Source organism: Berghia stephanieae, chromosome 2 (assembly GCF_034508935.2).
Source record: "Berghia stephanieae isolate SIO BIC M18660-M18661 chromosome 2, UCSD_Bste_1.3, whole genome shotgun sequence".
Taxonomy (NCBI): domain Eukaryota; kingdom Metazoa; phylum Mollusca; class Gastropoda; order Nudibranchia; family Aeolidiidae; genus Berghia; species Berghia stephanieae.
Window position 1 is genome coordinate 97,951,777 of NC_088361.1, and position 24,185 is coordinate 97,975,961.

Sequence of the window (24,185 nt, forward strand, 5' to 3'; positions counted from 1 at the left end):
CTTAAGAACAACAGTTCAGTCAGCCTACAAACAGCAACACAGTACTGAAACGGCGCTTCTTAAAATCTTTTGTTATATAATGCGGATGCTAACAATATCAATTTATTATGCCTTTAAGATCTTTCAGATGCCTTTGACACAATTGACCATTACATTTTGTTAAGAAGACTAGAAAATAAGTTCGGCATAAAAGGAATTGCCCTTAAATGGATTACACCATATTTACAGGATCGATGGCAGACTGTCGTGGTGAATGATATTCAGTCAGAACAAGTTTTACTAAACTTTGGAGTGCGTTCTTGGCCCTGTCCTTTTTTTTCTGTATAAGCACCCCCTTTCTCGTGTGATATCCAGATTCAATCTGAGTTATCATTTTAATGTTGGTGATACGCAAATTTATGATTCAGAACCCCTAAGTAATTTACAATTCTTAATACAACGAATTTCGAGCTGTTTTATGAGATTAAATCTTGAATGTACCATAACAAGTTAAAATTAAATGATAGTAAATGATAGTAAAACTGAGATTTTAATGTGTGGAAGGCAAATAATTCACCTATTACTCTCGGAAATAGCACAACAGAATTTTCAAATAAATCAAAAAACCTTAGCGTCATCATTGATAAACATATTTCCATAACAAGCTGCTTCGTGAATACCATACAATCTATGTACATAGAAATGAATAAAATAAGCAAAATTCGTAATTTAATGTAGCAGAACTTTTAATTAATTCCCTTGTTTTATCTAAATTGTACTATTGTAACTCCCTGTGGGCGAAATTAGCTAAAGACAAAATATTTTTTTTGTTCATCTTATTAGCTCATAATTTAGGCACCTTTTAAATTTAGTAAGAATGATGTCGCCTATTTCATTCAGTATAAATCTACCAACAGATTTCGTTCCATTTCATGCTTTTCGTTTCCTATGACAATGAAGATATTGATTTTAAAACAAAAAGGTATGTGTGTTGTACGTGTTGGGGGCGGGGGAAGGGGGACATACCCTATTTTCCAGCTATTCTTAGGTTTAATTCACTATCACTCACTCACCCCAATATCGTTGTACAATGACAAAACCCTGATACACAATTAAAGTCTAATTTACAAGATAGCCAAAATCATCAATAAGCGTAAATTAAAGCTATTATGCTTAATAAAAATAGACTCATCTTGAAAAAGGAGTCAGGGTCTAAAAGATTGAGGAATAGTCTTATGTAGTAATATTATATCAGAGGCACGCCTACAAACTTAACGGAGATAATTTATTCATTCCCCTCACGCCAGGTCAACCACACTTAGCCTTGCCTCTCACTCGTCCGTGATGGTGAGTGCTCGCCCTCGCTGACGTAAAACGTTTGTCGATCGAGTTATTCGTATTTTGCTATATTCTTAACTGAGATACTGTTCTTTTGGTGAATACGGACGAGGCATTTTGCGTTGCGGTTAACCAGGGTGAACAGTATGTGAGACGGTCGTATAAGATACTGTCCTTTTGTTGGTTACAGGTAGAGTTATTTGCTTGGCTTTAACCAAGAAAGAACAGTATCTCAAAATATTACGCAACATATTACGTCAATGAAATCGCCGACTAACAGAAAAACGCAATTTATCATTAGCTATCATTTAATGTTAGAAGACTTCCACTATGTAATAAAATTAAAGAGTTATGAATGAAAAAACTAAATGTGTCGATTGCGGCAAAACTTGTTGGATCTGGGTCAGCCCAGATACTGTCCTTTTGTTGGTTAGGGCAGAACAGGCTTCTAAAATTTGGTCAATGTTTCATTCCAGTTGGATCAAGCAAAACAAACACAGTGGTGCGAACCTTATGTAAACAATGCATATTTTTACGTATTTTCATTCATTGTACACATTTTGCTGAGGATTGTATGCATATTTGCGTTTCTATTATTTAAGCATTTTTAGCATTCATACACTTTGTGTCCTTAAACACTATATCTGTTTCTTGACCCAGTAGTTCATGAAATGAGTTCAATTTAATATTTGGTGGCAGATTTATACATGATCTGGAAGTTGATATTATTTCTCATATATAAAGTGTAAACTTATTCATTAATTTAAATATTGATTATATTATTGCTAGTATGGTATAATTAGCCATTATCAGATTTAGTGCTAATTATCAGTTTTGCAGAATTGTACTCATTTTTTGAAAATTGTACTTATTTTGGCTCTCCATTGTACACATTTACATGGGCTAGGGTTGGCAGTCGCTGCAAAACATCATAAGCCATGTTGATTCTTCATTGATATTTTTATTTTTGTAGTTCATATAACATTTTTAAAAATTCTTTAGCTTCCACCGAAACCATCTGAAGTAGCTGAGTGGACAGAACACAAGAACACTGACGGTAAAGTGTACTACCACAATACTCGAACTATGACTTCAACTTGGGACAAGCCACAAGTTCTAGTTGAGTGGGATGGTAAGATTTATTTTAAAAAATTCATACTTTGCTAATTACAGACCCGCCTAGTACTACGAAAAATTGGTAGTAATGCGAATTTTTTTTCTCCAGTTACAGAGCTACATAGGTCTCTTTGACTCAATAAATCTTTTTGAAAAGGAAACTTTAGCTCCTTAGAACCTATATCCAGGACTTTGAAACATTTTTGGACCATGCTAAGAGTAGGTATTCCAGACCAAAATTTAGATACTTTAAATAGTAATCCAAGACTTTTTATTTCAAACTATGTGTTGATTGATGTACAGAACAGAAGAAATTATTAAAAAATATTAAAAAATAAAAAAGTTATGACCTTTCGAAATAGCGAGAAAAAGTACACTCTTTCGCATTGCAAAATACTCCATTTTTGAGATCTCATTCTAAGAAAAGCAAATGACTAAGAACCCAAAGGATCACTTTTACATAAAGACCTGTACCCACACACTTTGTCTAATTTTTTCCCGTGCGCTAAGAAACACGGTTAAAGAGCTATTGAGATCTGAAAATGGAAATTTTGTCATTTTTCGCAATCAAAGGAAATAACTGATTTTTCGTCAAATTTACCAATTTTCAAAAATTCATTAAAAAATAACTAAGGATAATAAATAGTGCAAATATACCTCAAAATAAACAGAAAATTGTAAACTATAAACAACATTTAACACTAGACCTTTTCATTTAGAAATACTCTTGAAACGAAATGAAATTTGGATGCCACAATCAAAAAATATCAAAAATCCATGATTTTCAAAAATTCATAGAAAATTTTGAAACAGCCACAGAATAACCATTTTAGTCTTAAAAGAATTGCAAAGTAATAAACTATGCATGGATGAAGCATATTCACAGTCAGACTGCAGCAGATAACTTTGAGAGCAATCTAAAAACTGGCCAAAAACGGTCGACCAGATAAAATTATTGACTCTGGGAAAAAAAGGAAATGTGATAAGATGAGACAAAACAGATGTTCCAACACAAAATGCACCTTGTATGAGCAATATTAATCCATTAATGGACAATTCTCACCCAAATCCAATCAAATAATACCCTTCAAGCGCTGATAAGCCTTTGTAATAGCCTTATCAGCAACTGTCCAAAGTCAAGGACTTGCAGAAGATGTCACTTCGAAGTCCCACCGGAAGACATACTTGGACTCCACTTCTGCAATGTCCTCAACAACAGGCCACTTGTAAGTAGAGGCACGAACAGATGAGTCGATGAGGAACCTCACATAAGCCCGTTGATCACTGATAATGGTGACCAACATAGAACTTTTGGTCATAAAAAACTGCTACCCATTGACCTTGACTTGTGAATCGAAACTCATCATAGTCATCGTCCACATCAGAATCAGACTGATCACATACATTTTCCTCACTATCATCAATTTTCCTTCTCTGTAGAGGCAGTGGTGAGCAATGACACTGTCGAGGCAGTGGTGAGCGATGACACTGTCGAGGCAGTGGTGAGCGATGACACTGTCGAGGCAGTGGTGAGCGATGACACTGTCGAGGCAGTGGTGAGCGATGACACTGTCGAGGCAGTGGTGAGCGACGACACTGTCGAGGCAGTGATGAGCGTTGACACTGGAGTGTCAGAGGCTGACATTGGAGTCAGCACTGACAGTGCAGAGACAGATGTTGATACTGGAGAGACTGTAGACACCAGAGATGTTGATGATCCAGGTGTAAAGTAAGGTTCAAAAGTCGAACTGGCAAAAGATGTCGTCTTCCCTGGATCACGACGAATATTTTCCCTAAATTTTGCCATTATTGCCTTTGTTGACTTGACAGCATTTCTAATGGATTTATGATGAACTGGTCCGAGCTTCAGAATACGTAAGAGCCAATCAAGTAAGAAGGACTCTGGCAAACCCTGCTGTGTCCGAAATAAGAGCACACTGCGAGTGATGCTCAGGGCACTCAGCGAAGGCGACAAGTAATCATAGTCAAGAATTTCATTGAGGAAAATTTTACGCTCTGCTGGGTCGTGGATTGACCTAGCCGTATCCAACTTCCTGGCGATGAGTAGTCCTATCCTCTGGACAAGTAAGACACACTCCGGATAGAGGTACATAAACCACTCTGCAATCTGCAGAAAGAAAATAAATGAAAAATGATCACACACTGCAGGTAAGCTGCTGGAGCAGATTTATGAAATATAAGCAAAGCATTAAACAATTCGACTTAACCAAATGGGGTAAAAACAGCAGCATGATATGAGCACTGAAATATGAACAGGTTGAATGCAGTAAATAGAAGTCCCTCAGAGACAGAGCCTTACATTCTACGGTATATCTTGGTTTTTGTAGCATTAATTGGGCAGTAACTTGATTGCTACCGTATAGATCTCAATACTTTCTGCTTGATAGAAGAGAATCAATTACTGGTGGTATGAAGAAGGGCTTTAAAATAATGAAATAGTAATGATATGTAATAACTCAACTGCACCTAATACCAGCTTCTGTGCTTGTGAGTAGGGTACTTGCAAACCATAGGGTCTCAGATGCAATACATACCTTGGCCTCAGATGATCCCCTCTCACATCGCAGAAAGTGTAGCTGAAGAAGAACTCGATTAGTTAAAGGGGCACTCCAACAAACATCAGGTCGCCGACCTTTCCCCTTCATCAAAAACCTTCATTTCATTTCCTCATAGTCATCATCAACTGAAAAAAAAAGTAATCAAGAGTCAATAAGTAGAAAAACAGGTCACAAAAAATGGGATTTCAAACTTTCTACATTGCCAACCATTACTATTACCATCATGGATATTTAAGCTTATTCTTATCTACTATATTATGCCTAATCTAACAACAAAGCATTATTTAGAACATTTTGAAAAGAAAAAAAATATGATACAAGAAGAGTGGTGCTAAAGTTACTTTACCAATGAACACAAAGTACACAATATTTGAACATTCTGAAAAAGAAAATTCCATAGGTAAGGTAGCCAACTGGTTGTTTGTATGGAGAGAAAGGGGGGGGGGGGGGGGGCTAGGAGAAGGAGAGAAAGAGAATGAGTATGTGTGCGAGGATGAGAGAGAGAAGTGTAAGAGGGGACAAAGATTAGACAATGAGAGAAAAAATGAGAAGGAAATAGAGAGAGAAGAGAGAAAGAGAGTTGGGGGGGGGGGGGGGGGGGTAGAGGGAGAGAGAGAGAAAATGAAAAAAAGGAGATATAGAGAGAAGAATATAGAAAGAGAGTGGGAGGGGGGGGGGGGGGGGGTAGAGGGAGAGAGAAATAAATAGATAGAAAGAGAGAGAGAGAGATCCTATCTACTAATTTGAGCATCTAACATTATCGTTGGAAATGGCCAGTTCACTGTTTGACTCAATTATCAATAAACAATAAAAAACATGAAAGCCGAAAATCGTTACTTAACTTCTACCTATCTTAAGGATTGATTTGGAGACCCAAAAAAAGTAATTTAATTGAAGCAACACATAATTTCAGGAGTGTGCTTATTCCCCGTCAATTGATAAACAAACTTATATTTTATGATATCATGAAAAAACAAATTAGGATTTCATGGTGTAAAAAATTAACAGAGATCTGTTCTGACATGGAGTTTCAAAATGAGGTCATTCTCAATATTCTCATTCTTGTCCAAGTCAGCGGACGATAATAAAACATCATCATTTATATAAAAGATAGAATTAAATGTAAAATTGATTTAATAAAAGCCAAATTAAAACACTTACCTAGTGATTCTTTTAAAAATATGTTGAGTTCATATCCATTTTAGGAATTGAATAACACAAAGACACTTCACTTGACTGAGACTCAACTGAGCCAAGGATGCTAGGCACGCCGGAATCAAAAGTGAAAATGGAATGCTCGCGTTGTGTTGACGTTTGGAACTCCCGCGGGTGGTACACATCTCGGAAACCATCGAGATTTAGATATTATAAAGAAAAAATGTTTCCAATCCTATTTTTGGCTTTAAAAAATCGAAATTTGTGAATTTTTGCCGATTTTAGGTATTTTTTCTGAAATATTTCGATTTTTTAGGGTTTTAATGTAAATAAATCACGTTGTTATTGGTATCATTAGAAAGAGCTTTTAATTCCCTTTCTAATAATGCTATTTGTAACACGATCCAACAAAAGTACTAGTAGCGTTGGCGGTAAAAAAATGGTTACCCATAAAATTTCGGTTATTCGCCGCGATAAAAAAAACGCATTATGTCATGCTCTTTACAAGGGTCTAATAAACTATTTTTGCAAGAAAAATCATCAAATCTGACATGTTTTAGAAGGAGAATAGATAAGCTTTTCAGTGATATAATTTTAATCCCTGTAACTTAAATAGAAATATAGATTGCTTCAAGTGAAATTGGTTGAAAATTAGAGATTTTCAGGCCCGTTACACAGAAATGGACTGGATTGGGATACCTACTAAGAGCAATTATTTATTTTTAAAGCTATTTAAAGTGAATTTTTGCTTCTTTTTTTCCCTTGGAAACTACAAATGTTTGAAATTTCAAGTAGGCAGCTCTGTAATTGCCGCCTGGCTTTCAAGATTAAGGATCATTAATGTAGGCTAACTGAAGAAGGACAAGCTTTTAGACTCCATTTAGTTGAGTATGCATAGCTGCCAACTTTCCTGATAAAATTGGGACTTTCCAGATTTGGCAATCTGAGAAAAATGTAAAGAAGAAAAAAATTGCACTTGGTTGTGTATGGAAATAACCCTTGCATGCCCCAGGATTATAATTTTTTGACCAGCAAATGAAAACTAGGAACAGAAAAAAGCTTGAGTTCTCGATTATAGTGTATAATAGTTCAAACAATCTACTATTTTGGGTTTTGAAGGTATTGTGCATTAGGATGTTCCGTTTTAGGTCTTTGAAAAGTTGAGTATGGTATTGCCAACATATTTTTTTTAATTTGAAGCCATAATTTTTCGAATTCTTGGAATTGAATTTGTTCTTTATTATTCATTTAACCAGAACAGACAATGTTTTTTTCCAAAAAACAGATTCCCACCAGCTTATTTACAAACTTTAAAGACTTTATACACTTTTTTCAAGCTGAATGATCTGATAGAGTCTGGCGATAATGCAACCTCTCTAGTGCAACATCGTCAGGCCCAGAAAAAAAAATAATGTCGTGATTGCGGAGTGGCCAAAAAATAGCGAGGAGTGGGGTGGAGTACTTTGCTGTCTTTTACCAACTGTTTACCGTGACAGTTTCAGATGAAGTAGGATACCTTAAAAAAAAAAAAATGCAATTTCGCTCGCACACAAAAGTATTATATTCCTGGCAAACACAGCATTGAAGATCTTATGTTTAGAGAAAAGATCCTCGAGTGGCACTGCACTTTTACACACAGACAGGTGAACAATAAATACAATCCCTTTGAAAAATTGTGTATATAAGGCTTATGGTAACATACGCTAACAGTGGTACAAAAATTATCAAAATGAGGAGCATAGCACTGAAAATTTACAAGTATTCCTCCAGAGAGGTGAAGTGCGGAATTCTTTTTTCTACCGTGCACACAACAGGCAAGAGAATAAGTGATGCATATATATTAGTCTCATTGTTTTAATCGGTTTATCAGAGGTCAGGGGACTGAAATGTTTCTAACATGCCTTAACTCAATTGCCAAAATAAGAAAAAAATGAGTAAGGTCCAACAGATTAAATTATTTTAAAAATTAAGTTAAATCTTCTATTTTCATTATTTTATTTTATTTGTGAAAGAATCAGATGTGACTTATAAAATTAGATTTGTTATTAACTTATGTATTTCAGCTAAGATAGAAGAACTGCAGAATCCCCAAAAGAAACCCCCTCCTGCACAACCACAAGCAGCCTCTGCTGACACCAAGAAAGATTCAGATAGCTCAGATGAATCAGACAGAGAAGAACCAGAGGAGGTAATTATATGGGAAGGGATATATTTATCCTTTTTATATTGTTTATTTTGATAATGAGACATCATTTTAAAGTCTGACTTGTCCATAATTTTGTCTTCTCTTCTTTGTTTTTGGGGGTCCTTAAGAGCTCAATTAGGGAGCACTTTCCTCAAATAAAGTAAAGGGATTTAAATTTGATTCTGGGTTCAGTTGAGATTTTTTTCTGTCCAACCAGCAATAATCAGATAATATATTTTGTTAGATCTGGTGGAAAGTACTTTTTTATAGACTATTATCCTATCCAAAGGGTAGCTAGTTTAGCGATACAGAAACTGGGATAAACTTTGGTTCCATGGGTATAATGGGACAACTTTTATTTTCATTGTTTTGTTCCTCAAATAATTACAAAACTTGGTGAGAGAGCGTTCTCTTGTTTTAGTCCACAAACTTGAAATGCTGTCACACGAGAGCTGAGGGAATCAGGCAAATTAGCTGTTTTTAAATCTAAATTAAAGACTATGTCAGAGCTGCCAACCTACCGCAAAAAATGCGGAATTGTACGCATTTTCAGCGATTGTACGCTTGTACGTATTTCCCCCAAGATTGTACCCATTTTCAGTGTACAGAGTCACTTCAGTTTTCTTTGGTTGTAATAGTCCGGATGCTCGTATCGCTGTTATCTTAAGCTTGCTGGATTGTTCAAATTTGTACTCGATACCAATTCATTGCTCTATTATTCTAAAGTGAACTCGCTCCTATTGTTTTAGTCCGATATCATGAAATCGAATATTCATCATTAGCCCGGAAGTCTGGTCATTGTTGCTGCAATTGAGCTTGTGCGGTGTGACTTTATGTAAGTATACCTTCCTCTTACTTTCACAATGGTTAGTTTCCGTCGATTTCAGGATTGTACACAGCCGTTTAAATAGGGCCCAAACTTTCAGTTTAGTTACTTCTTCCCTCACTGGCTACCGTCAAGTAATGTAAACAATCCACCGTCAACCACAGTGATAACACCTGTCAAGACAGGGTGCATTGGCAATAAATTATGTCTGCAGGTAAATCTCATCGCTTTGAATTTCTCTCAGGCAGAGAGTTGTAGAAATTTCATCAAAATACTCAATTTTCTCAGCCTGTTGTGGACGCAGCATCTTTTTCATAATTTTCAAACATATATGGATACAAAGACCAGCTTTTCCTCTACAAGACGCAATTATTTTTGTTTACATCATTAAATGATAAGTTTGTGTTTTGCTCTTTTGAATAATCAGAGTTTTTTATGAAATAAATATTAAAATTATAAGTTTAAGAAATATTTAAAAATTCAAAATATCAAATCAACACTTTTTATCATCAAGTGTGAGGGATCAGAGAAAAGAAGATGAAATTATCTTTCATATGATATATACTTTATTATGTAGATTCAGGGATTTAAGAATAGAGGGTGTGGAAAGGAATCTCAATAATTATTTTTGTTACCAACAAAGAGGAGAATATTTCATGTTATTTTAGAAACCCAATAATAAAACTAGATAGTGATGATAAGAGACATTTATTTAATTTGATTTCATTGAATTTAAGCGGAAATTTTAGATATTTCATAAATTTACTTATTTAAGTTCTGTTCAGGTCATGGAGAGACACACTGAAGACGGTCATCACACCAGTACAAATGAAATATGTCGAATTTGTTGTGAAAGAGTACAGAGCTGAGAGGATTAAAAGACTCTAGACTTTATCAACAATTGACTTTAAATATAAATGAGAAATTCTGACATATTTAAATATTTCAATTTGCGAGAAATGTATCTCACTGATACATAATTTAAAGAAATGCGATGCAGGTATTGATACCTTTGGTTCAATGAGAAAACTCTGAACAAGAGACAATACTTCATGAGGTGAATATGATCCTAATCTTTCACCAGTGATGTGCTATATGCAGTCTATATGGCACACAAATTAAAAGAGGTGCAAGTCAAGTACATAAAAAAAAATAATGGGCATGGATATCTCAAAAATAAGGTTATGAAAATTTTAAGAACTCTTTAAGATTTTCTTAGTGGTTTTGATTGTCTTTAAATGAATGTCCTTATATAACAATATTTAATGGAATTCTTATAATTCGTTGTTTCTGGGATAAATATAAGTGAATCACATTTGACTATGTTTCTGGTTTATTAAAAAATGTCTATTAAGACAATGCTGTGATTGGATTTCAGTTTTACCTTACTCAAAATCCTTACTTTTACGTACAGGTGAACTGATATCTCAAAAACGCCTCAATCTACTGGTATAAAATTTATATGTGTACATTTTACAGATATTCAACATCATTTCCATTACTTTTGTTTAAAAATCTTAAGTGTTGAACATGTTAAAATATTCTCTTAAAAATTTTAATTCACTTAAATTTATGTATCAATTTCATGGGTTATCCCTCTTGCTTTTTAACAACATTATAATAATGATTAAATAATCAATGAAAACTCTGTTAATAAACTGTTTGGTATTATAAAAATATTTTTTCTGCACTTAATAACGGCAATACTACATTAGTTTGAAATTCAGAAAAAATCGATCAAAACGGCGAAAAAATTGTCTCCCTCTCTCAGTGTAAAGCTATGACTCATCATCACTAGACTGGCTAGATTTACCTGGCGAACTAAACTGAAAGCAATAAACGCCTGTGTGTACCCATTTTTATGAAATCTCCCCCATTTTGAGGTCTCATTGTACACATTCTCGTCAGATGGGGTTGGCAGCTCTGCTATGTATTTTAGGGATCAATTTGTACAACCTTAAAGCTTTTGTTATAAATGAGACTTTCTGAGTGTATGTGTGTATTTATGTATCTGTTTGTGTGTGCATGATTGTAGAGCCTATGTTATTATTATTATTATTATTATTATTATTATTATTATTATTATTATTATTATTATTATTATTATTATTATTATTATGAGTTGAATGAATATCTAAATTTATCAATACTGACAATGAGCATTTTAAAAATATTTTTAAATAAACCTTGAGTGATTAGAAGTGTTTTGTTCTTTTTCAGAGATACTTGTATTTTTACTGAGTTATTATCAAGATAACTCGGATGAAATTTATTTTCATTACACTATACATATAAATACAATACAAGGATTTTTCATTTTACATGATTTCAACCTGAAATAATTTACTTAAGAAAGTTGGAAGTTCTTAAAAATGTTTATTACATTGAATATAAAGGGAAATATTATATTCTTTCAAGGAATCTAAGCCAGAAGAGGAAGAAATGACAGAAGAACAGAAAGCAGCAGAAAAAGCCAAACCCGTCTCCAGTACACCAGTACCAGGAACACCATGGTTAGTTCACATATACACTATATAGCTCTAACAAAAAGCATGTAATCAAAAGTCCATAAATAGTAATCAAATATATTTTTTTAAAAAAATTAATTTATTTGATTTTTACTCGGCAGGTTGAGGTCAAATTCTGGCTAATATAATATTTTTTCCATCCAGATTGGAATCACTCCAGAAAATATTGCACTACAGATATTTTGAAGTAATTTAAAGTGCTGCTTTTCATTTTGACAGATTGATTCCTTGTAAGGCACAGATTTACAAAGAAATTTTTTGTTTCTTAAGTAAAATTTAAAATATAAAAAAATTCAGGTTTTGGTGTTTTTTGCTAATCTGAGGTAATTTACCTTTTTAAAATTGTAAGTTTTCTTTTTTATATTGGTAAAAGCAGAGCTGTAAATTTGATTTGTTAGATGAGGGTAGAGTGACAATTTTATTTATTATTTTTTTTGGTGTAAACAAAAACAGGTGTGTTGTATGGACAGGAGATGGACGATGCTTCTTCTATAATCCCAGTCAAAGATTGTCGGTATGGGAGAAACCAGAAGATCTCCAAAATAGACCAGATGTGGACAAATTGATTTCAAACAAACCTGAAGGTAAGTCTTATTATGTGAAAATAAAAAAAAGGAAAAAAGATGAGGATTAATAAAAATAAAAGTGCACATTTACAATTACTTACCATCTACAAATGTAAATTTCAACTGCCAGTCAGCACCATTTTAATGCACTTCATTTAATCGAAATAGTAACTTTTTATTTTGCATATCAATATCATTTGATGTGATTACTTTTTTTCAGAAAAGAAGAAAGAAGAGCCCAAAGAAGAAGAATCAGAACCCCCTGCTAAGAAAAAGAAGTATGCATTGCTTATTACATATAGATTATTCTTGGTTTTTGTACATTTCCATATGTCTTGATCGTATGTCCTGAAGACTTGACAAATTTTCTGTCTTTAACTGAGTATTATTGATTTAAGCATTTAATATTTAATTTTTTTTTTAGAAGGCTAAGCTGCATAATTAGTATGATATGGGGAAAACTAACATCATAGAGTGTGAATGACTTTCCACTATAAATGTTGCTATGCCATGTTTATGATTGAATTGACATAATGGCTTGACAATTACTATAGTCCGTTCCGCAAACCGTGCGCATGCGTTGACTTTGATATCTTCACAACCTTCTGATGGATTTTAATGATAATTAGCTGGAACACTAGTATTGTTAGTGACGTTAAGCCGACTTTTTTTTGCATGGGTTACAGAACCATACTTTAGGATTTGTCTTCTTTACAGTTTATGAAAAACGAAGGGTCTTGGATGAGTGGACATTTGGATTGTTTACAATAACAATATTATACACAGTGAATTCTGTTGTGATTACAATCACTGAACTCCCCACTGGCTTGGTCAAGGGTTTACTTTTCATGAGATTCATGTGCACTCCGCACTAACATTGCCACTCTGGGTTCAAAATGACAGCAAATTGTGCACTTTGTACACACTTGCCATAAACAATTGTTACAATTAATAGTTAAAAGCCAGTGACGTAACTTCCTGTTGTGATTTCTACATTCATAAAAACTAATAACAATATTATGGACTAAACATACAAAAATTGTCAAAATGAGGAGCATAGCACTGAAAATTTACAAGTATTCCTCCAGAGAGGTGAAGTGTGGAATTCTTTTTTATACCATGCAGCGAATATCAATACCATTAACAAGTGGCACACAACCAGGAACTCAGAGTGGAGAGGTCAAATTGATAATTAAGTCATTTTAATAATACATTTCTTGTATTTAAAAAATGGGGTTCCTTTGAAAGGTTATACTGTACAAAACATATATGGAATCTGTTTGAAGAAGTTTAGAATTAATGAAAGTGTGAACATAATTCAAGAGTTATTGCTCTTTTATTTAGAAGACATGTTTTTTTCTTTCTGAAAGGGCAGACAAATATTTTATTTGTGAAATTTGATTGCATGTCATTCTTTCTTGATGACAGAACTGAGCCAGAAAGTAAAGAAGAGAAAAAAGATGGCCCCAAACAAATAGATGTTGGTAAAGAAGCTGCTATTGAAGCTGAGGTACAAGCTGCTAGACAGAGAGCTATTGTGCCTTTGGATATTCGAATGAAACAGTTCCGTGACATGCTTGCTGAAAAGGAGGTGGGTTGACTTATAATTTGAAAGGATAATCTGAAATTAATGCCGTGATGAGAGGCAAAAATGTTTTTGGTCATGATTCTGAGCCATAGCTGTCTTCAATTCATGTCAATGAGCTGAAATCATCACTTGTTAAAATCACAAACTCTTCAGTTTTCTGACACAAACAAGTTTCAAATGCATGGTGATAGTTAGTTTTACAGGGAAATTTTATACTTCATAATATCAAAACCTAGTGATAAATGTTAAAAACCTGGAAAGGTACTTGAATTCAGGTGGTAGGCTTGGAATATTCTACAGGTGGCCATTGTCTTGACTGTTGTCGGGGTGAAAAAAATTTATACAATATTATTGCTGTGTTATCTACTACAATTGTATCCCATTTTTGGTTCTGAAATTTGCTCATTTTGGTATGACAATTGCTAATCTACTATAAGCACAAGATATAAACTAAACATTAAGAAAAAAAAAAAAGCCAAAGCTAAGATCAATGTTTTAATCGTCATCACTGCATTTTTGCACTAGACCCAATGTGAATGTGCCGTCTCCTAACTTTCAGACAACTTTTTTTTGTAGACTTAATGTATATTCTGATAAAGTTCAGGTATGAAGATATATTGCTCAGTATATTTTTTTTTTACAGTTTGGGAGACTGAATTTTGTTGCACACTATTATTTCTTCCATTATCTATTTATCTGATTATAAATTTTTACTTAAAATGTTTCAACCAAGAAATAACAATATTGGAACTCATACACAGAAGAAGCGGTTTTCATAACAGTTAGTGCCATCTCTTTAAAAAATCGAGACAAAATGTCAAGTTGAAGAGAACACAGAGCTGCTAACTCCCATTTTTAAATGGGACCATCCCATTATTTTTAAGGGTCTTAAAAGTACTCTCAGGATTTTTGATATCCTGTTTTTTTTTGTTTTGTTTCTTTTGAAAAAGCTATATTTAATCCTGCTGAATACATATGTAGAATGACTAATCTGGAAGTCAGATGTTTTTTAATAGCATATTTTTATTGGATTTCATTACAAAAACGTTCTTTTCTTAATACTATCTTATTTTGATGGTCCAGATTGATCGTTGAATTATTTCACTAATATTGTAAAGAGGTAAACAATAGTACTGAATTTTATTTTGAGAGAAGTAATCAGGGATGTAAATCTTTCAGAATTATTAGGATTTCCTATTTTTCAGACATTTTCTAGCTTCCCCAAACAATTTAAATATTTCTTAATACCTCACTACCAACAACTCTTGTGATAAGAGATACTGCTGTACATATAGAGAATTTGTAGTGAATATCCATTTTCAATGTACTGAAACACTTAATTTACACTACTGTTGTGTCAGTTATGATTATACGTGTATTTAACCATTCAACTTATTTCCACGACAGCTTCCGAATTTTAATTCGGAAGTACTAAGGATTGATAGCGTTCGAATTTCCGAATTTTCCTAATTTTAATTCGGAACTAGATTCACATCTGTTGTGTAAACAAGGAGGGTTATTTTTAGTTTACCGGAAGCAAAACATCGGCTGCAGAATCGAAAGTAGAAGATGGTGGATATATATCGAGTAGGCTATTCATGACTGAGTTCTGAGTTGTTGTTACACTTTCTTCCTAAGGCTCAATTGGAATGTATTTCTGTTTCTGTAAGTAATTCCTGTGTGTTGCAATTCATTTCAGTCATAATGAGTCTGAAGATACATTTCCCTTAGCCTTGGTCTTTATGAGAAATTTCTATGGGGTCTCATTTCTGGTTGAGACTGCCACGAACGTTTGACTGTGGTGGGGGAAAAAATCAAATTTGTTTGTTCTCATTGAAAGCTACACCAATAAAGTAAAGGGCTTTTAACACGATTCTAAACCTAATGTAGTATTTTAATTGTAATGTACTTCTTATTGCCTTTGTTATTAGCAGAAGGGTTTGGGGCCTGAGAAAATGATAAATATCGGGAGGTGACCATCTTTCCAATCTCAAAATTGGCCTCAGAAATTTCTATGGGGTCTCATTTCTGGTTGAGACTGCCACGAACGTTTGACTGTGGTGGGGGAAAAAATCAAATTTGTTTGTTCTCATTGAAAGCAACACCAATAAAGTAAAGGGCTTTTAACACGATTCTAAACCTAATGTAGTATTTTAATTGTAATGTACTTCTTATTGCCTTTGTTATTAGCAGAAGGGTTTGGGGCCTGAGAAAATGATAAATATCGGGAGGTGACCATCTTTCCAATCTCAAAATTGGCCTTAGTAATGATATGGCTGTTGAAATTTGAGTACGAGTTTTTATTATTGTCAGATTCATTTAGTCATTGGGGGTAATATTTTGACCTGAATATAATTTTGATATAAAAGTTTAGGTGTTGGATTACGTGCAGTGAAAATAAGTTAAGAATTCCAAAATTCTGATTTTTTTCAGTATCCCAAACTAATTTAACCCTGTTTAATCCATAAAGATAAGGATAATACTAAATGGGCACTGATTTAAGCATGAACAAAACCAAATAATGGTATTTCCTCCTGACAAAAAGGAGACATAAATCATTAAAATCCATCCATAAACAAAATAATTTAGATTTTATTCTGAGACTTATCACTCAAAAGTCCTAAAAATGTTGTCACAATCACAAGGCCATTTATCACCTCATTCCTGGTGTTTCACTTGGAGTTTAGACTATTGAAATGAGCTCGCAGAATTTCAGAATTTTTTTCAACTTTGCATTTATATCCCTGAGTAATAAACAGATTGTGAAGAGGTCTGATGTAGTAAATAAAATCGAATTGGATAATGATATTTCTCCAATGGCAAGAAAAATACTCAGATTTTTCAATGCTTTCATTTTATCTGAAGTTATGAAAGTAATATTATAATATTTGATAAATGATTAATTTTGTCTTTTTTATATACCTTTCTTAATAAAAGGTATCTGCGTTTTCCACATGGGAGAAGGAACTCCACAAAATAGTGTTTGACCCTAGATACCTTTTGCTCACTTCACGTGAGCGTAAGCAAGTATTTGAACAATATGTAAAGGAGAGAGCGGAGGAAGAGAGACGTGAGAAGCATCGTCGGATCAAGGAAAAGAAGGAATCTTACCGTCAGCTTTTGGAGGATAGCAAGCTTCATGGAAAGTTTGTAGCATTTTTATTTTTAAAATTTTCTTAAGTCAGTAAATACATTTGATTAAAGAAGGGCAGATTTAATGATGTCAAAGTTCAGAACCATTAATTTTCACATGTTAGATGTTGTAATTAAATATCGGGCTGTCTTTATGGATCTAAACCAATTTTATTTGATGGGATGTGTCACTTCTGACTCAACTTTATTAAGTGATGATTTTATTTACAATGTCCTTATTTTTTAATATCTGTTGGTCCATAACACCAATTAGATAGAAAGGAAATTTATATAGAGTAAGCAGCTTGTATCTTTTTTGCCCTGAATTTAGTAATCCAGAGGGGGTCCCGATAGCTTAGTTGGTAGAGCATTCACTTCACATGCAAAGGGGCCGAGATAATCCCCAGGTGCAGTCGAGATTTTTTCTAAACCCCCTTTCCACCCAGCAGTGATGGGGTAGCTGGGTCTGTTAGATCTGATGGAAAGTACTTTGCGATAGACTAGATCCTATCCAAAGGGTAGCAAGCAATTGTTATTGTCCATTTCATGCTATAGAAACCAGGATAAACTCCGGCTCCATGGGCCTAATGGCTCTGAAGGATCTTTTTCTAGTAATCCAGAAAGAAAGTATTATGAACATCAAACATCCATCGATATTTAACATTGAACTTTCTTTGAGAAAAACTGTTGAGTTATATTCAGATGGTCTGAAAGATGATTTCTTTTATTTTTATTTTTATTTCAGCTTTTTCTGCTGCTGTATCACACATACCTTTTCCAATTTTTGTCATAGAACATTCCAATATCTTCTCTTCTAGAATTTTGTGGATGTCATGTATTTGTAGCTCTTAGACAGCTCCTGCAAATTGAACGTTTTGCAAACAATAATGAGAAAATTTAAAGAAGTCTATTTTAACCATAATCCATGGAGATGGTTTATCCAGTTTTTGTAGAACTTTGACAATCACAAAATCAGTAGTCATTAGCAACGCACTATCTACCAGGTTGAACAACCATTACCCAATCATTAGTGGGTGGACAAAGGAGTCAGAAAGTAGCTGACAATACCTGGTATTTAACTCAGTCTATTTGCTTGTGAGCTGAGTGTTCTACCATTTGAATGATTGGATTCTAGCAAGCAAGACATGATGTATAGTCAGTCACCTGTAGACCTCGATGAAAGTTTTTATTATCAATTTTACCAGATAAAACTTGAGCAAATTTAGGAAAAGCTCTTTGATTGTATTGCCCTGCATTCATTTGTTGAGAGGAAAATGGTTTCTGTGTGAAATGATTCTTTTTTTTTTATAAATCGAATTTCTTCCTGTTTGTACCAAATGCTTGATATCAACAATTAAAGTGGACCACTTTCAGCAGATATCTATGTTGTATGTCATTAAAATCTTTCAAGTGTCCTATCAACTTTTTTTCTTAATTTCTTTTGTAACTCTCTTGAAAACAAACAAATCAGCATATTTCACTTGCATTGTAGATTAAGCTCAGAATGCAGTAATTTGTTTCAAAATTTCACCTTAGTCAAAGCTTTACAATCTCAAAGTAAGCCTTTTCAAAATTTTCACATTTGAAAATAGAATTATTTGATTCTCACCTGTTACATCTGTCACTGACTTGTTTCTAGATCCTCATTCAGTGACTTTGCTGCAAAGTACGGGAAAGAAGAGCGGTTCAAGGGAATAGAGAAAATGCGAGAGAGGGAAGCAATATTCTTGGAATTTGTCAGTGAACTTAGGAAGAAGGAAAAGGAGGAAAAGTCTGTCCTAAAAGAGAAGGTAAGTATTTGGATTCTGGTAGTAGTAAGGAAAGAAACATTTGAAAAATAAATTCAAAAGTATCGAAATTTTTCTATTTTGGCCCCGAAGTAATTACTGAGGAAAGAAAAATGTTCCGATTCAGTCCACCACAGATAAGGCTTTTGATTTATTTTTCAAAACATAGTGGTTGTGTGTCTGAGACTTTGGGATTCTGTCCATATTTTGCGTTCACTGGTTAAAATTCTTTTAATGTTTTCATATTGTCTTTTTAAAAATATTTTTCAATTTGGTTGATGAGCATGTTCTGTACCACTCATCACATTAAAGGAAAAATATCTTTTGATTTATAGTATGATGTTTAGACTTTGCTATTGTGTGTATTAAGTTCTGAATAACATAACAGAGAAATCCCAAAGTCTTGTCACTCAGAAACTATTTCTGTTGATTTTTTTTCTTTCTTTTTCTTTCACATTCCAATATTTTAGCCTATGATTTACTCAACTTACCCAAGAACTGTAAGTAGTCTTGGGATCTTCTTCCACAGGAATGCCTTTTAAAAGTATACGACAAGTATGATTGTAAAATGAAAAGAAAATATTATGAAAATAATCAAATATGATTAGCGAACTGAGTATGAACCATCATTGTTTAATTGACCGGTAGACGTTAGTTATATGAATGATTTTATCACCAGCATATTTATCATGTATGATGATCACCATACCAAAGACTTTAAAAAAAAAAAATTGTATGCTAAATACATAAAAAATTTAGGTATATTTTATATATAGTTATATATATATGTACATATAGTTGTTAATAGCATTCTCGTAATCTAATGGGATGTTGTATCTTTTTAATATTATATACTTGCCTTCTTTACTTTTAAGAAAAATATTTTGAAAATCAATTTAATGGATCATATTTAGCAATGATTATGTCATTAGATTCCATTTGTTTCATATTTGACCAGGTTTTATTTTTCAGCTGTCAATGAACTTGTCTTTCCTTTTGTAACTGTAAGTTAACTCAGAATTAATAGTGTCAGGATTAATAAAAAGATTGACCCTATTTCTATTGGATATTCCACCTGACAGGTGATCATATTCTATTAATTTAGAGAAAAGTTTTCCAATCAAAATTTGTTCATCTTTTTCTATTTAATATTTGACAAATTATAATTATTACATGATAATATTGATGATATACATGTTTCTGAGATAAGATAAGGGATGGAACCTGTTCCGGTTTTTCTGGAATGTTTATTTTTTAAACTTTTTTTTTTTCAACTTGCGCCTGCACTGTCATTTTTCAGAGTCTTATAATTTTGTTAAAATTCTTCAGAAGTCAGTTCATTTACATATTTATCTAACAGAACAATCTCCGTTTGGGGGGGGGGGGGGGGGGGGGGGTTCATTTACATATTTATCTAACAGAACAATCTCGGTTGGGGGGGGGGGGGGCATAATATGAACATAGAACAATTTCTTGGGAGGGTTTTTTTTCTTTTTTTTTTTTTGAAGGTGGGGGAAGGGGGGGGGGGGGTGTTTAAGTCAGTTTCTATCCCTGAATATTTTAATTAGCATGACAGATATTTTAGATCACATTTCTTTTATTTGTGTACTCCATATAACTCACAATGTTTTCTTTTTTTTTTTAATTTTCACAACCAAAGCTTTTCTTTTAAAAACTGACCTTTATTATATCTGGCAGTCAAATATGATCCTGTTCTTTTTTACAATTTTCATCAGGCATGCAAATATAATTGGCCAAACTCACCTCGATAGATACTGGTATTTGTTGAACCACTGCCACTACACAACTCTGTCATTATTGGTCATGCTGAATAAGACATTGGCATTGGCATCCTCCGGGGATTATTTTTTCCTCTTGTGATATCTGAGTTTTGTATGCACTGTTCCATTTCGTTTTATCGCAAACAGACTTTGAAACAAAGGTCCCGTCTCAAATGCGTTGAAAAGGGCGTTTAGATAGTTTTTAAACTTACATCAGTTTAGTTGTGCTTCTCATTTTATGTAACTGGAATAATTTAATTTATTTCATACTGATGATTCAGTTTGTTTTAAGTCAGGGAGGAAGTTTGGTTTCAAGTTTTATTAATCACTTCACACTGCTCTATAGCAATGATTTTGTTACTGGTTATATAATTGGACATTTTTTTCAGCTTGCATTCATTGATCTCCATTGGACATCCTTTCTAACATAGTTGAAATGTATTATTTCTAAGTGTAATTTTTAGATTTCGGATTTTTATAAATTCAAACAATTTTTAAGTATTGAACATTAATTTAAGTATAAGCATTTTGTTAAAGTCATGCATTTGCTAAATCATGTATAAATGGACATTGATTCATACTGAGGAAGAATAATTGTGATGTTTGTATAAATGTAATTGATGCAAATCTTGAGACAATTGATAACTTTTAGCGTTTATTATAATTGTATTGACTTTATTCCTTTCATGGATAAAGAGAAAGAAGAAAGCATCAGGGAGCCGTAGACTGCGAGGTTGATAGATTGACTGCTGGTCAGTTGCCATAGTTATATGACCATTCTCCGGAAATCCTCTCTTCAATATCTGGTGGTCTTACCTGGTATATAGCACCAATATTCTATATTAATTGTTTTTTTTTTTTCATCTTCCATCCATCCTTCTCTACATGATTCAAGTCTCTTCGTCATCTACTGATGTAGAATTAATTAATTAGTTTTTCAAATCATTTTAGCATGCAAGGAGTTAAAAACATGTTTAAAGCAAGTATCCTTGCTCCTCTTTTTTCTCAATTTGATATATTATTTGCATTTTGTGAAATATAGCAGTTGATGGTAATAAACCCTATTTGGACATTTAAACAATTTTAATATGGCAGCTGGATTCTTGCTTTTTGCATGTTGTTGCCATCTCATGATAGTTCTAAGTTATTTGATGAGAAATGTCCATTTTAAATTAAGTTAAATTTTCATTTGTTTTGTACAATAAATATCAATAAGTAAACACACTATAGTGTAATTTAAATTTATTCTAATGAACTTCCATACATTGTCAGTCTTAACAAATTAAAATTAACTCTTGTTGGCAGTGCAGTGTACCCATGCTGATGCATTTTACTTTTGTCTTAACCATGTTTTTGTTTCAGGTTTGTAGTTCATGTGCAAGCACAACTTCACAATATGAGCGTGTGCCTGGTGTATGTTTGCCAGTGTGTGTGTTTATGTTTGTTTATAATAAGGATGTTGATGAAAATGAGATGGCAACCTCCTTCGCATACCTCAATGTCCTTGCCATTTCATTATGCTTGTGTGATTGGGAGCTAATATCAAAGTCATGTATAAAATGAAGAAATATCTCAAATATATTTTGATTTTATTCTTATCCTTGTTTAATTTTTTTTCTCTTTAAATTAGAAAAATTTACTCATAAAATCGAGTTATTGTATTAATGAGAACCAAATCTTATCAAAACCACAAAAACATGCAACATGTTGATATACTTAGAAATTGGTGTTAGCTCCCATTTTCTGTGAGTGAAATTAAATTATGAAAGAAAACCTTTTTACATAATATGCTGTAATTTAGTGTGGCTTGGTTTTGTCTTCGAAAATGTTAGATCATGAGAAAATTGGAAATGTGGATAGGATAATAGGAATTTAATGAAATGATATATTTTTGAGCATTTGTTACTTGTTAGAACTACATTGTTACCGTTAAGGTTAGATTTTTAATTTTCCTTAAATAATGCTTTTTATCCTGAATTGCTTCCTTTTATTAAATCCTAGTTAATTAGTTGTTTTACATCTTTTCAGCAATTGTGAATTATAATTTAAATAATTTATTACTGAACACATTGGCCTGACGAGTATTAATTCCCTTTCAGTTGAAGTACGATTTCTTGAAACTACTCAAAGAAACATCTGGAATTGATCGTAATTCCCGATGGAGTGATGTCAAGAAGAAAATCAATTCTGATGCTCGTTATGACGCTGTTGACAGCAGCTCCAGGAGAGAAGACTGGTTCAAGGATTATGTGAAGAATTTAGATGATGTAAGGAGGTTTGAATTGATTGATTGTTTCCTTTCCATCCACTCCATTTGTGTTTGATTACCCACCCCCACCCCCCCCCCCCCCCCCCCTCTCTCTCTCTCTCTCTCTCTCTCTCTCTCTCTCTCTCTCTCTCTCTCTCTCTCTCTCTCTCTCTCTCTCTCTCTCTCTCTCTCTCTCTCTCTCTCTCTCTCTCTCACTGGGTGGGGATCCTGACCTCCAATAGTGGGCAGGGAGGTACATGCTGTGTCTTCTATCCCCCCATACCCGTTTTCCAATTGTTTCCTGTTATTGTCTTGGAATGAGATTACTTAGTTTTGTCCTGATCCTTGCCGGAGTTCCTTGGCTGGGAGGAAAACAGTCGAATGTATAGTTATAGTTTTGGGAGATGATATTTTTTCCCTTATAAATCATCTCTCTGTTATGCATTGTATTATGTTTAGTTTACATATTATATTATATGATTGGTAAACCTTTGGGTGTATTCCTCTCAGTTGGGACCTGTGCTTGTGTCTGGATGAGACTTTTAGGTGATCTCAAACTAAGTACTTTGATGGTGTGCTCTTGGAATCTACATCTGTTTCCTATTTCAACCAATTCCCCTTTGTCTTACCTTTTCTTTTGTGCTTTAATTGTAATTCTAGAACTTTTTACTATCCCATTTTCTTCCTTTTTACTGGCGCTGATATGACGTTAATGTGTTGCAAACGCCGTAAAACCCTTAAAAACAAAACATCTCTCTCTCTCTCTCTCTCTCTCTCTCTCTCTCTCTCTCTCTCTCTCTCTCTCTCTCTCTCTCTCTCTCTCTCTCTCTCTCTCTCTCTCTCTCTCTCTCTCTCTCTCTCTCTTTTTTTTCTTTTTTTCTTTCTTTCTTCAGCAAACGTTAAAAGAAAAATTCATATTCATAGGTTTTCAAGCTTATCATTCATTGGCAGGGTTTAATTTGACCCTACCTTGATTCGGCATCTTAAAGAGTTTTCATCAAGGAATAGTACTACGGTGTGACATAGGTTCCCAATGAAGTGGATCATTATTATCATTTAAGTCTTGGTCTAGGATTACTTGGGCCATTCGGACAATGGTTTGGGTTGCCTCAATCTACATTTTCAGGCTGCAATGCAAAGTTGTGTAGCGGGAGGCCTAGTGGCTGCAGGAGGTAAGACCTCACCCTAGATAAGGCAGCAACTTGTGAGGGAGATGGCAGAGCATCTGGTTGAATGTTGCATTTGACGCAGTTGCTGGGTGGGTTCAAAACATTACTTGAATGCAGAAGTGAGTTCACTGACTGTTTATCGTCATGATCTTGTGTAAAACCATCAGAAGCTCCTGCTTCATTGTTATTACTACTGACTTGGTGAAAA

General features: G+C 33.7%; 2 protein-coding genes across 3 annotated transcripts in view; one reads left to right on the forward strand and one right to left on the reverse strand.

The window, feature by feature from the left end:
* LOC144965996 (transcription elongation regulator 1-like) overlaps positions 1-24,185 on the forward strand; it is a 44,643-nt gene that overhangs the window by 14,886 nt on the left and 5,572 nt on the right. For both annotated transcript variants that reach the window (XM_078901971.1, XM_078901970.1), the window contains 9 exons: positions 2,320-2,449; positions 8,231-8,355; positions 11,597-11,691; positions 12,160-12,290; positions 12,493-12,550; positions 13,701-13,863; positions 16,798-17,006; positions 18,632-18,782; positions 22,660-22,827. In XM_078901971.1, the coding sequence (XP_078758097.1) occupies positions 2,320-2,449; positions 8,231-8,355; positions 11,597-11,691; positions 12,160-12,290; positions 12,493-12,550; positions 13,701-13,863; positions 16,798-17,006; positions 18,632-18,782; positions 22,660-22,827 (1,230 nt within the window). The remainder of the gene's footprint in view (positions 1-2,319; positions 2,450-8,230; positions 8,356-11,596; positions 11,692-12,159; positions 12,291-12,492; positions 12,551-13,700; positions 13,864-16,797; positions 17,007-18,631; positions 18,783-22,659; positions 22,828-24,185) is intronic.
* LOC144965997 (uncharacterized) lies at positions 3,703-5,237 on the reverse strand. Its single transcript, XM_078901972.1, has 2 exons — positions 4,989-5,237; positions 3,703-4,561 (listed from the first exon to the last, which is right to left on the reverse strand). Exons 1-2 carry the CDS (start codon positions 5,097-5,099, stop codon positions 3,854-3,856), a joined length of 819 nt encoding a protein of 272 aa, XP_078758098.1. The 5' UTR covers positions 5,100-5,237; the 3' UTR covers positions 3,703-3,853.

Coding starts and splice junctions, on each gene's coding strand:
- LOC144965997 (XM_078901972.1), bottom strand. CDS start 5,099: ATGAAGGGGAAAGGTCGGCGACCTGATGTTTGTTGGAGTGCCCCTTTA. Junction 4,562..4,988: donor GGGGATCATCTGAGGCCAAG/GTATGTATTGCA, acceptor TTCTTTCTGCAG/ATTGCAGAGTGGTTTATGTA.